This window comes from Neomonachus schauinslandi, chromosome 7, assembly GCF_002201575.2.
Source record: "Neomonachus schauinslandi chromosome 7, ASM220157v2, whole genome shotgun sequence".
NCBI lineage: Eukaryota > Metazoa > Chordata > Mammalia > Carnivora > Phocidae > Neomonachus > Neomonachus schauinslandi.
This window is the reverse complement of record NC_058409.1, coordinates 32,984,762-32,997,695: the sequence shown is the minus strand read 5'-3', so window position 1 is coordinate 32,997,695 and position 12,934 is coordinate 32,984,762. Positions and strand designations below refer to the sequence as shown.

General features: G+C 43.2%; 1 protein-coding gene across 2 annotated transcripts in view; it reads right to left on the bottom strand.

Annotated features, from left to right (window-relative positions):
- Nucleotides 1-12,417, bottom strand: part of ARHGAP26 (Rho GTPase activating protein 26) — a 419,879-nt gene extending 407,462 nt beyond the window's left edge. For both annotated transcript variants that reach the window (XM_021702216.2, XM_021702215.1), the window contains exon 1: nt 12,192-12,417. In XM_021702216.2, coding sequence (XP_021557891.1) covers nt 12,192-12,345 — 154 coding nt within the window. In that variant the 5' untranslated portion in view covers nt 12,346-12,417. The remainder of the gene's footprint in view (nt 1-12,191) is intronic.
- Between the last annotated feature and the right edge of the window lie 517 nt (nt 12,418-12,934).

The window sequence follows — 12,934 nt, the reverse complement described above, 5'->3', positions numbered from 1 at the left end:
CGTAAGAGCACATCTGATAGCAAAATCATTGGAGCTTTGAAATCTACCTGTAATGTCTTTACAAACCATGTAAAATGGGGTTTATTTTGGCTTTTCTTTTGTGGCAGCAACAGGAGTCAAAGTGCAGCTACTGGCTTGGCCCAGAGAAGCCAGCTAGTTAACAAGGATTGGTCCAGAATTCCCAAGCCCCTAAAACCTTTGTACATCTGGCAAAGAAAATGCACACACACAGAGACCACTCTAACCTCAGGAATCTCCTTTTTCTAAATATAGTAGGCAACTGCCCAGCCTCCAAGCTCACCCTCTGAAGCATTCTGTGCCTTCCAACCAAGGTGAAATGAGCCAGATGTAAACACGCCGTGACAGCTTCTGGCCCACACTGCCAAGCTGCTTTCCTCAATATTTCCTCTATTTCTCCACTCTGGGTGTCTACAGAAATGTGTAAATCCCAGTGACTCAAATTTGTAAACATTCCTCTGGCCACTAATGCTGTTTTTCTCACCCTAGCAAATGTGAGTTCCTTCTTGGTCCCTGATATTTGAGCTTGGACTAGCCTATTAAATACAGGCAAAGCCCCATCCCAACTCCCATTTTATCCCTAAGAACCTAGAGCTCAGAAAACATACTGGACAGGTCCAAAGCTAATTAGGACACAGCCAATTAATTGTAATCTCTGTCTCTCTCTTCCAATCCCTCTCTTTCTCTCTCTCTCTCTCTCACACACACACACACACACACACGATTTTTTCCCCCATGTCATGGTTCTTGTAGAATCCATGTCAGTGCCTAATAGAAAGGCACTGCCTCAGGCTATTTTTTTCTATTTTTTTTTTTTTTTAAGATTTTATTTGTTTATTTGACAGAGAGAGAGAGAGAACACAAGCAGCGAGAGCAGCAGGCAGAGGGAGAGGGAGAAGCAGGCTCCCTCATGAGCAGAGAGCCCGACACGGGGCTCGATCCCAGGACCCTGGGATCATGACCTGAGCCAAAGGTGGACACTTAACCGACTGAGCCACCCAGGCACCCCATGGGCCTGTTCTGTTAAGGATGCTCCCAATTTAAGCAACAGGTGAAGCTTCAGAAACATAATCTAACACACTCAAGAGAGCACAAGACAAACATAAACTGGCCACATGGATGGATGCAAAGGACCTAAACAATAGATGTCAAAGAGACTGTAAAACTTGGAGGTTGGCAACAATTCCATATCGAGGAAACTTCCAGGAATATTTAAGAATCCTGGGAATCTGTTCTCCCATGGAAATACTAGAACCTACACACAAAGGTAGGTGTGCAAATCATCCCCGCAGCACTTTCTCTAATAGTGAAAAACTGAGACAATCCAAATGTCTTTCAAGAGGAGAGTAGGTAAATAAGCTATGGTATATCCACACAGCAGAACTCTCTGCAGTCATTAAAAAGAATATACTATGGGGCGCCTGGCTGGCTCAGTTGGTAGAGCATGTGACTCTTGATCTCAGGGTCGTGAGTTCAAGCCCCATGTTGGGTGTAGAGCCTACTTTAACAAAAGGAAGGAAGGAAGGAGAAAAGAATGTACTATGTACAGGTACTGACATGGAAGAGCTCTAAGTCACAGTATTAATCAGAAAACCAAGACAGAGAATAATTCATATAGTATAATCCCATTTATGAAGAAAAAACCAAATATGCACAGAAAAAAAACAAGAAAAAAGTTGGCAGTTGGTTAAGTCAGGAAAGTGGGTTCTTTACTCTGTATATTTCCATACTCTTTGATGCTCTTAAGAGAATGTATTCATGAACAAACTGTACTTTTTTACATCTTTACACTATAAGCTTAGGTCATTCATTCATTCATATTGTTAATTTCCCCCCCAAACCTCATCATCCCCAAGTCCTCTTCATTTCAGAAAATAGCACCATCATTCACATAACTGCTCTAGCCAAAACATTTGAATCATTCTTGACTTCACTCTTTTCTCTCAGAGCCTAAATCCTATTAAACAGCAAATCCTGTGGGCTCTACTTCAAAATACCACCATCTCCAGTGCTGTCACCCTAGCCCAAGCTGTCACTACCTCTTACCTCCCATCACAACAGCTCCTAACTGGTCTCCTTACCTCCATTCTTGCCCCACTGTATCTATCCACAGCAGCCCAAGGATCTTTCAAAAACACAAAAGCAAGATCACATCACAACCTCCCATGGCTTCCATCACACTTAGAATGAAACACCAAGTCCTTTCTGGGACTCAGACCATGGCCTAGTTCCTGGACTCACTCCCTGTTCATTTGCGATCACTGTTCTCCAGCCATACTGGCCTCCCTGCTGGTCTTCAACACCCCATGCACTCTCCCACCTTATTATGACTTCTGCCACCCTAAAAACCATGACTCTAGGGCTTGGAGGACATGGTAAGAGCAGAGCAAGGCTCCATATTTGTTAAATGAAAGTCTTCCTTTGACTGCAAAAAAGACTATCATTTGAAACACACTGGATTATAATTTTAAAAATCAAAACTAAGGTCAGTCAGAAATTTCAATCTAGCAAAGCCACGTTGTTATTAGCTTCATACTGGAATCCCTTCCTTGGCTAGCTTTTAAAATGCAATGGCCTTGACAAGATAACAAAGTCACCTTCATTAGTTCCTTTCCCCAACAGCTCAGTGGTGATTACTGTTCCTCCCTGGCCCACTCTCATTTCATCAATTCATGAGGCTTATGATCATTAGCTTAGTATGTGATCATTAACATCAGTATGACCAGAATTAGGAAGTCCAGCCTGGGGCCTCTGCCCAGAGGGATGCTGCCAGCCTTACAAAAGCAGAAACCTGAAATTCAGCCTCCTAAGAACCACCATCCTAAACCCTGGCATTCTATAACTGAGCAGTCAAATGCATCTGAGGTTAAAGCAAACAGAAGCAAAAAAATCCCCAAAAGAGGACAAATGGAGAAAATATACTGAGTACTCTTCACTTAATCATCAAAAGCTTTATGGGACGAAGTAAAGGGAAAAATCCAAGACATAGAACACTGCCCAACAACAAAATCTAAATAGACATTACAGCAAAGAAAATGCACCAGTGGTCAATAAGCACTTGAAAATATGCTCACCATCATTATCAACAGGGAAATGAAAATTTAAACCAGGATTAACCACTTCACACCCACTAGGATGGCTGCAATAAAAAAGACAGACAATAACAAGTATTGGTGATAATGTAGAGAAATTGGAACACTTGTACAAAGCTGATGGGAATTTAAAAGGATGTTCCTGCTGTGGAAAACATTTTGGCAGGTTTTTAAAAAATTAAACCTAAATTTACCATACAACCTAGCAATTCTACTCCTATATAAGAAATGAAATAAGAAAAAATGAAAACCTATGTCCACACTAAGACATGTACACAAATCTTCATTATAGCATTATTTATAAGAGCCAAAAATGAGAACCCAAATGTCCATCAAATGGTGAATAGATAAAGAAAGTACAATTTAAAAATGGAATACTCTTCAACAATAAAAAGGAACAAAGCATTGACACATGCTACAACATGGATTAATCTAAAAACACTCTACTAACTGAAAGAAGCCAGATGCACAAGACCACATATAGTATGATTCCATTCAGCCTAAATTTTCATAGAAGAAAAATCTATAGAGACAGGAAAAAGTAGATTAGGGGTTGTCTGAGGCTGAGGTAAGAATAAAAAGTGCCTTTTTGGGGTAACAGAGATGTTCTAAAACTGGAATGGGGTGATGGTTGCATAATTCTGTAAACTAACTACAAATGAATGGATTGTACACTTAAAACAGGTGAATTTTCGAATTCAATAAAGCTTTTAAAACAAAAAACAACTCCCCCAAAACAGGCTGACCTACAACAAATGGCTATTTTAAAAGGAATAACCATAGGGGCATCTGGGTGGCATAGTTGGTTAAGCATCTGACTCTTGGTTTCTGCTCAGGCCATGATCTCAGGGTCATGAGATTGAGCCCCTATCGGGCTCTGCACTCAACGTGGAGTCAGGTTGAGATTCTCTCTCCCTCTCCCTGCCCCTCCTGCTTGTGCTTGCTCACTCTCTCTCTAAAATAAATAAATATTTAAAGAAAGGAATAACCATGAGAGGCACTCACGATCAATTGATAGGTCAATTCCAACTTTTAGTGATCATTCTCTGTGGGGGAAAAAATGAAGAGCAGAAAAAAACCTTTTTATAATTTTAAAGGAGAAAGAATAGTCTTTATTAATGATAGCTGATGGTAATCAAAGCCCAACAAATAAGATATTCAACCATAAAAAGGAATGAAATTCTTGCACATGCTACAACATGGATGAACCTTGAAGACATTATGCTAAGTGAAATAAACCAGATACAAAAGGACAAATACTGTATCACTCCACTAATATGAAGTACTCAGAGTAGTCAAATTCATAGAAAAAGAAAGTAGAACAGAGGTTACCAGGTACTGGAGGACGGGGAGAATAAGGGTTATTGTTTAATGGGTATAGTGTTTCAGTTTGGGATAATGAAAAAGTTCTGGAAAGCTAGAGCACTGTTGGTTACACAACATTGTGAATGTACTGAACGCCAAGGAAGTATACACCTACAGAAGGCTAAAGCGGTAAATTCTGTGTTATGTGTACTTCACCACAAAAAAAAAAAAAAAAAAAACCTCAACAATATATAAACTCAAACCACCCAACTAAAAAATGGGCAAAAAATCTGAACAGACACCTCACCAAAGATGATACACAGCTGGCAAATAATACATACGAAAAGATGCTCCACATTGTATTAGGGAACCACAAATTTAAAAAACAATGAGACAGCGAGCGCTATATGCCTGTTATTATGGCTAAATCCAAAACACTGACAACACTAAATTCTAGTGAGGACTTAGAGCAACAGGAACTCATTCTTTGCTCCTGGGAAGGCAAAATGGTACAACACTTTGAAAGAAAGTTTATCAGTTTTGTTTTGTTTTTTTTAAGATTTTGTTTATTTATTTGAGAGACAGCATGCACGCATGAGACAGCAAGGGAGAACATGAGCAGAGGGGAGGGGCAGAGCGAGAGGGAGAAGCAGATTTACCGAGGAGCAGGGAGCCCGATACAGGACTCGATCCCATGACCCTGAGATCATGACCCAAGCTGAAGGCAGATACTTAAATGACTGAGCCACCCAGATGCCCCAGTTCAGCAGTTTCTTACAAAACTGGACATACTCTTACTATATGATCCAGCAGTTGTGCTCCTTGGTATTTACTCAAGTGAGTTGAAAACCTATGTCTACACATAAACCTACAGACAAATGTTTATATCCTAACATTTATTCATAACAGCCCAAATTTGGAAACAACCAAGATGCCCTTCAATAAATAAATGGGTACATTCATATGGTACATCGAGACAAGGGAATATTTGTCAGTGATAAAAAGAAATGGGCAATCAAGCCACAAAAAGACATGAAGGAATCTTAAATGCATATTGCTAAATGAAAGAAGCCAATCTGAAAAGGTTAAACACTCTATGATACCAAGCACAATATATGACATTTTGGAAAAGGCAAAATGAGGGAAATAGTAAAAAGAGCAGTGGTTGCCAAGAATAGAGGCACAGGAATGAGTAAGTGAACAGAGGGGATTTTTAGGGCAGTGCAACTATTCTGTATGATGCTGCAATGGCCAATTCATGTTATTAAACATTTATCAAAACCCACAGAATATATAACACAAAGAGTGAACCCTAATGTAAACTGTGGACTTTAGTTAATAACACTATACCACTACTGTAACAAACGCACCACACTAATGCAAGACGTCAGTAACAGGGGAAATAGAGGGGCGCCTGGGTGGCTCAGCTGGTTAAGCGTCTGCCTTGTGCTCGGGTCATGATTTCAGGGTCCTGGGATGGAGCCCTGCTTCAGGCTCCCTGCAGGGAAGTCTGCTTCTCCCTCTCCCCTGCTCCTGCTCTCTCTCTCTCTCAAATAAATAAATAAAATCTTAAAAAAATAATAATAATAACGGGGAAATAGAGAAGAATAGGTGTGTAGGGCTATATGGGAACTCACTATACTTTCCACTCAGTTGTTCTGTAAACCTAAAACTGTCCTAAAAATATAGTCTATTAATTGTAAGAGGGACCTTAAACCTTTGTCAGTAGGTTGAGAACTATAGATTAGATGCAATTTATTCAACCCAAGAGAGAACAGAATGGATTAAAGTGGAAGAACCTTTTTTTAAAGTCAATGTTAAATAAAAACTACAAAATCATGTTTGGATATAATTTACTGTTTATATTTATATGAGTAATATTCCAAATGTCAATATTACAAATTACCACCATTTACAAATAATTAGGAAATGTCTTTTTTTCCCCCCCTTTTATTTGCAAGGTGCTAAAGCAAAGCAAAGGAACTGGGAAAACCTTTTTGCTACCTAACTCCATACCCATTTGTCCTATTAGGATTTTGTAAGTAATAAAATTACTCCTAAACAAAGCAGGTTGGCAATAAATGTCCTTTGGGAGGCCATTCAAATGAAGGGCTCATCTCACTAATGCAAAAAGCCTATGCCAAATCCTCAAGAACTATAAAAGTGTGACATGATTTCAAGCCTGCAACTCTTACAAAAAAATAATAAATTCAAAAAAGAAAAAATAATAATAAAGCATGTAACTCTTGATGTTGGGGTTTTTTTTACTTGTTTTAATGAGCAAAGAGTATAAACCATCTATCTTACGAAATCAGACCAGGGAATAGGTTTCTGGCCTTCCTCTTTGAGGCTTTATTACCCAGCTAAAAGAGAATCACTTCCAGTTATAAAATACATAAATCATGGGATGTAATGTACAGCATATTGACTATAGTTAATAATAATGTAGCATATGTTTGAAAGTTGCTGAGAGTGGATCTTAAAAGTTATCATCATTAAGAAAAAAAAATTGTAACTGTATGGGGACAGATGTTAACTAGATGTATTGTGGTGATCATTCACAACATGTACAAATACAGAATCTTGTTATACCCCTGAAACTAATACAAAGTTATATGTCAATGATACCTTAATTTAAAATTTTTTAATTAAAAAAAGAAATTAATGCTATAAAATACATTTTAAAAATTATTTAAAAAAAAAGATTCACTGATAATCACTCAGTGCTTCCCCAAAGGGAAACTCTATTATTATATAAAGCCAAGAGATAGCCAGACACCCTCATTTGCCATTCTAGTCTATAATGGTTCTTTAATCCTATGATGGAAAGAAACAATACTTCAAAGCACAATACAAAATACTAGCTATTCTTTGCCTACCCAGGTCTCAAGAGTCTGAAAAACCACTGGGACAACATTTTCACTTAATCTAGCACCTGCTGCATGCTTCTGCTTTCTAGGGTCTAGATCTATGAAGAATTTGCATCTTCAGTACCAGTATGGTTACTGAAGGCAAAGAAGAGTCATGTTCAAGAGAAGGCCGTACAGTCTATTGTCAGGTTCAAAACCTGGTTACACAACTTCCTAGCTATGTGACCTTAGATAAGTTACCCAACTCTAAAATACAGAAAAATAGAGTATTCATCTCACAGGACGGTGGTAAGGACTAATGAGAAAATGTGGACACTTGGCAAAGGGATAGGCACTTGGTAAGTGCTCAATAAACAAAACCACATCTCCAAAAATCTCATGAATACTACAGGCTCAACTACAGAAATATAAACACATTCACTTCATTTGTGTGTCACCCAGCAGGATAAGACCCCAAATTAAGGTTTTATGGAACATAATATACCCTGCCCAAGTTGACTGAAAGTTCATAAAGGGAAGGGGCTAGATTCTTAGTTTTATCTTGGTCTCCTCTGTATCCATCACAGTACCATGAACCAGAACTAATCCACTCCCCACTCATGGGTCTGAAACACAAAGGCATACCTGGGTTTCTCCCAGCCCTGGGACACGGTTTCATCTTTGGGATTTCACCCCTAGTTAAGCCCCCTGAAGAAGAGCAGCTTATGGATTCAAAGTTCTCCTACCTGAAATTCCAATGAAAAATTCTGTTCTTAAAGTTGGTCACCACCACCTAGGAGGAAAACTATTAAAACTGCACCTGTGATGTTCGGAATAGGCAAATCTATAAAGACTGAAAATACATCAGTGGTTGACAAGGGCTGGGGACATGGGCTGGGGGGAGCTGGGAGAAAATGGGGAATGACTACCAATGGGAATCAGATTTCTTTTGGGGTGATGGAAATATTCTGAGATTGATTGTGGGGATTACTGCACAATTCTATGAATGTACTAAAAACCTCTGAATTGGATTCTGTAAGTGGGTGAACTATATCTTAATAGAGTTGATATTTTTAAATTTTTAAATTTTGCCCCACCTTCGACTATCAGAATAAGGCTATTCATTCTATCTCAGAAAGCAGAAGCCAAATTTACAGCAACAAGTCCATAAGCCAACTCTCAAGATGGAAAGAAAAAATTCCTGAAACCCCATACCACTCCTCAAAACCAACAGCCTAATTCACTTTCATTTCTATGAAACCACATTTGGTTTGCCACTGGGTCCATGAAACCAGCCCTGAAGTCCAAAGCATTCTCTGAGCTTTTCCTGCAAGGCAAGAGAGTGAGAGGCAGCCAGCCCAGCCACTGAGGGGGTATGTTAATCTATCAAGAAGGTTAAAAATTTAAGTTACCAAGATGTTATTAGGAACAGAAAGTATATTGGGAGACTTATTCTTTTTTTTTTTTTTTTTTTTAACTTGTGGAACTTTTTTGGCATAGCCACATTATCCAAACAGGATTATCAGGATTCTTCCCACCAGTGGTTAATACATACACAATTGTGTAAGTTATGAAGAAGGCATAAGCCTAACTCCCTGCACCCAAACCAAAATATATACCTCTGCTCTTACTAACTTTTGTTCTGAGTCTTGACAACCTTGAATGCTGGAAGATGATTATAACTACCAACACATGAGCAGTGCTAAGCGCCAGGGTCCAAACTAAGTGCTTTCTTTACAAGCACTGATTCATTTAGTCCTCAAACTAGAAGGTCAGGGAGGCTACTACCATTTTGCATAGAAGGGGCTCAGGCTCAGTGATTTGTCCAGAGTCCAATCTACTACCATTTTGCATAGAAGGGGCTCAGTCCTCAGTGATTTGTCCAATGTCCACAACCATTAAGTGATGGGGTTAAGATTCGAACCCAGGAAATGCTAAACCTTAATTCTACAAATCTGAACTTCATCTCCAGCTTCTATCATCTCTACAGAAAAACAGAAAGTCTTGAACATACAAAATCCTCCCGACTGAAACACTGATTCATCAGGGCATGGAACAAATCCTGAGCATATGAGCACCCACAGAAAAGACCTGGGCAAATCAGGACAGAAAAAAACTGACATAGAGTCCCCAAGGTAGGTCACAAATATTTTATTGTTTATCTTCTATGTATCCAAACCAGAGGTTTGGACTCCAGGGAAAAACATGAAGGGGGTTATTTGTTTATCAGATTCTCAAGGGGATTCAAGAGACAACTGACCTAAACAACAGTTTTGCTTCAGGGTTAAGTGCACAGGCTTTGGAATCAGACAACTTGGGTTCAAGTACACTTAACTGCTTTGTCACTTTGAGCAGGTTATTGACCTCTCTGATCTTCAGTTTCTTCATGCATAAAATAAAAGTAGTAATAACAATGATCTAGCTTAACTTTGGCAATCCCAAGAGGCTAGTTTTATTGCCTCAGATTAACACATGAAAGAAACCTAAACCCAAATGTCTGTGAATGCTAATTATAAAATAAAACCATAAAATTTTATAGCTGGAAAAGACTGTAAAACATCTAATCCTGGGTTATTTATATAATTATGTATTTATTTTGTGTAATTAGTTTTACATTTTCAGTAGTGAGAAAGATGAAGAGAAGAAAACTAATACACAATACTAAGATAGTAATACATACTGCAGCAAGCACCTAATGATAATGGAATGCCTGAAATCTGGGAAAGAGTAATGAACTCCACCCTTTCCACTGAAGAGGTCACACATGACCTATTTAAGTAATAGTAGCAAGGAGTATAGTTAATACATACAACTGAATATACAGAGATTAAAACATTTAGGTCCTTACTAGTCTTTCCCCCAAGTTACAGGCTGCTCCATTCCATTAGATAACTTAAATAACTCTTAAACCCTATCACTGCATCATTTCCTCCTACGCAAGGAATTTCTACCCCTGCCAAAAAAAGAGTAGCAGGCAAATAAATTTCCAGTCACACAAATGCACCCTACTCATACTCACGACAGACATACAAATGCAGTTCCAAATTCTAGTAGGCTTGGTCCAGGGGGTCCATTCTGGGTAAGCAGGATGGGAAAGGATTAAGAGTTCTGTATTAGCAGGAACTCCAACTCTGGCTCAGACCATGTAGGGGTTCAAAACTAGGCCCCACTGCTGGAGCTGTGTGGCTCTGGACTAGTGACTCCACCAAGCCTGTGTTCTCATTTGTAAAATGAATAACATGAGATAATTCACTGGCAAGGAGTCAGTCTCTGTAGCCACAGGGGCAACAGACTAGTCACCGCTACACTGTCAGGGCCCAAAGCAGTACCTAGCACCCCGCAGCCGCTCCTACGTTTGCTTGAATAAAGCAGAAGCCCAATTAAACCCAGGCTGAGAGTCAATCAAAATTCGTGGGCCCAGTCTATGAGGGAGCCCCTATCTTACCCCAAACCAGGGGTGGAGTGTTCCCTGAACCAAGGATGGTCACGGAGAAAGGAAGAATAGGCTTCAGGTCATCAGAGACCCTGCCTCTGAGGAACCTCATCACACCAGAGTTTTATGTGTATCTCACCCCCCGGAAAGACTGGCAATTGCTGTCCTGGGGTTCCATTGTCTCCCTTTTCATTTTTAGAAGCAACAGGATCACAAAATGACATCTCAGGCACTTGACTTCTGGAAGTCTCCTTTCAAGAGGCCTGGGAACAATGTTCACAGGTAGGACCCCACTCAGCCAGTGCAACCTGTCTTAGCTGAAAGGTATCACCTATTAAGAAATCCATCACACAGACAAGAAAAGGTAAGTCAAAGACATTTCCACTATCTTCCTTCATGTCATTCCTGATTCTCAAAACTAAAAGATGGACCAAACTATTTTTAAATGGGCAGACTGAAAAGGCATCAAAAACAACCTCACAATCCAAGGAGCTCATCCCTAGAACACTCTTGTTTGGCCAGGAGAAACTCTCTGGATCTGCAAAAGTCAAGAGAAAATCATACACTGAATGCAAATCTCATCACCCCCCACCCCCCGCCCCACCAAAAGGAAATAAGTAAAAACGGTTTTACAAAAGGCTCAAGAATCTTAAAGGATGAGCTTAAACTTCTGCTTTCTGAGTGAGACCGGAGGACATTCCCTCAAAACCTTTGAGTTTTCAAGGATAATGGGAGAGGTAAAAAGGAGAGCGAGGGAGAGAGTCAGGATATGTTCGTTCTATTTTTACCCTCGCCCACAGTTTAGAGTAAAGGAACACTCTGATGCTGTACTCCCACCGCTGTCACCGTCTGCTAAACACAAGAATCAGAACCTGCACACGTACGCGGCCCTGGGTTGCCGGCGGCCACTACCGCCCAGAACCGCGAGCTAACCAACCATTCCACCCAGCCCTTCCCTGGCAGCGCCCGTGCCTTTCGGAGAACCCGGCGGCCCCGGGCGGACTGGCGGACAGAGAGCGAAGCAATCACGAGCCGCGTTTTCCTGAGGGGAGGCAGCGCCCCCTTGGCAGGGCACGTTCCGCTTCCCCGCCTGGGTACCCAGGGGTGAGCGAGTGTTCCCCCAGGGGAGCTGGAGCGGTGGACGCGGTGGCGTTTCCCAACGGGGTGCGGCGCGCCAGGCACTGGCGTCTCGCTCCCGGGACACCTGTGTGCCGCGCACACCCAGCCGCCGTGCCCCAGAGCACCGCTCGCCCTCGGTCACCTCCCGGCCGGCCCAGAACGCCAACGGCCGAGCGGCCGGCCCCCCTCCTCGCCGACTGCTGCTGGCTCGCCCATCCCACGGACCCTTCTCGCCCCGCTGTAAGCATCCACAGCCGTCCCTCAGTGGCCCCAGGGCGGAACGGCAGCCGCCGGCGCGCGGACGCCCAGGGCCGAGAGCCGCCCGACGGCCCTGCCGCCCCAGGGCCCCGTCCCCGCCGGGCTCCGGACACTCACTCCTGAGCGCGCTGATGAGTGACTTCCCGTCCTTGATGAGCTCCTTGATGAATTTGTTGGTCTTGTCCAGCTCCGCTTCGTGCGACTTGAGCGTCTCTCGGAAGTGCGGGCTGTCGAGGCAGCAGTCGCTGAATTCGAGCGCGGGGAGCCCCATAGTGCCCGCGTCGCCCAGCCGGGGGACGCGCCTCCCCCAGCGCCCGGGAGGCCCGCAGCCCCGAGCACGCACGCGGCGGGACCCCGGCCGGGACCCCCGACGCCCGCCGGCTCCACAGGTGTGGCGCCGGCTCGCGCTCCGCGCGGTGTCCGCCGGCGCGCACGACTCCTGACCCGAGCGGGGACCCGGCCGAGGCGCGGCTGCTCCGGCGGCGCGCCACGGAGCGGCTGGCGGGCAGGAAGCGCAGCGACAGACCCGCAGCGGTGCCGGGAAGCGAGCGACCAGGCGAGCGAGTGCGGCCGCCGCCTCCCCGCCTCCTTCGCCTGTTCGCTCTCCAGCAGCCTCGAGCGCCCTCTCACAGCAGCCTCAGCCGCCCTGCCGGCGTCCGGGCCGCTCGAACCTGCTAGCGATGACCTAATCCCAGCCGGACCAATCAGCACGTCCGCCTCAGCCCGACCCCCCCCTGCCGCCCGGGGACAGTCGGCCCTTCCGTGGCCTTCACCCAATCAGCTGGGCGTAGAGGCGGGGCCTGGGGCAGGGGGCGGGTCCACGCCACCGCCTAGGTCCGCAACGCAAGCTCCGCCCTCTC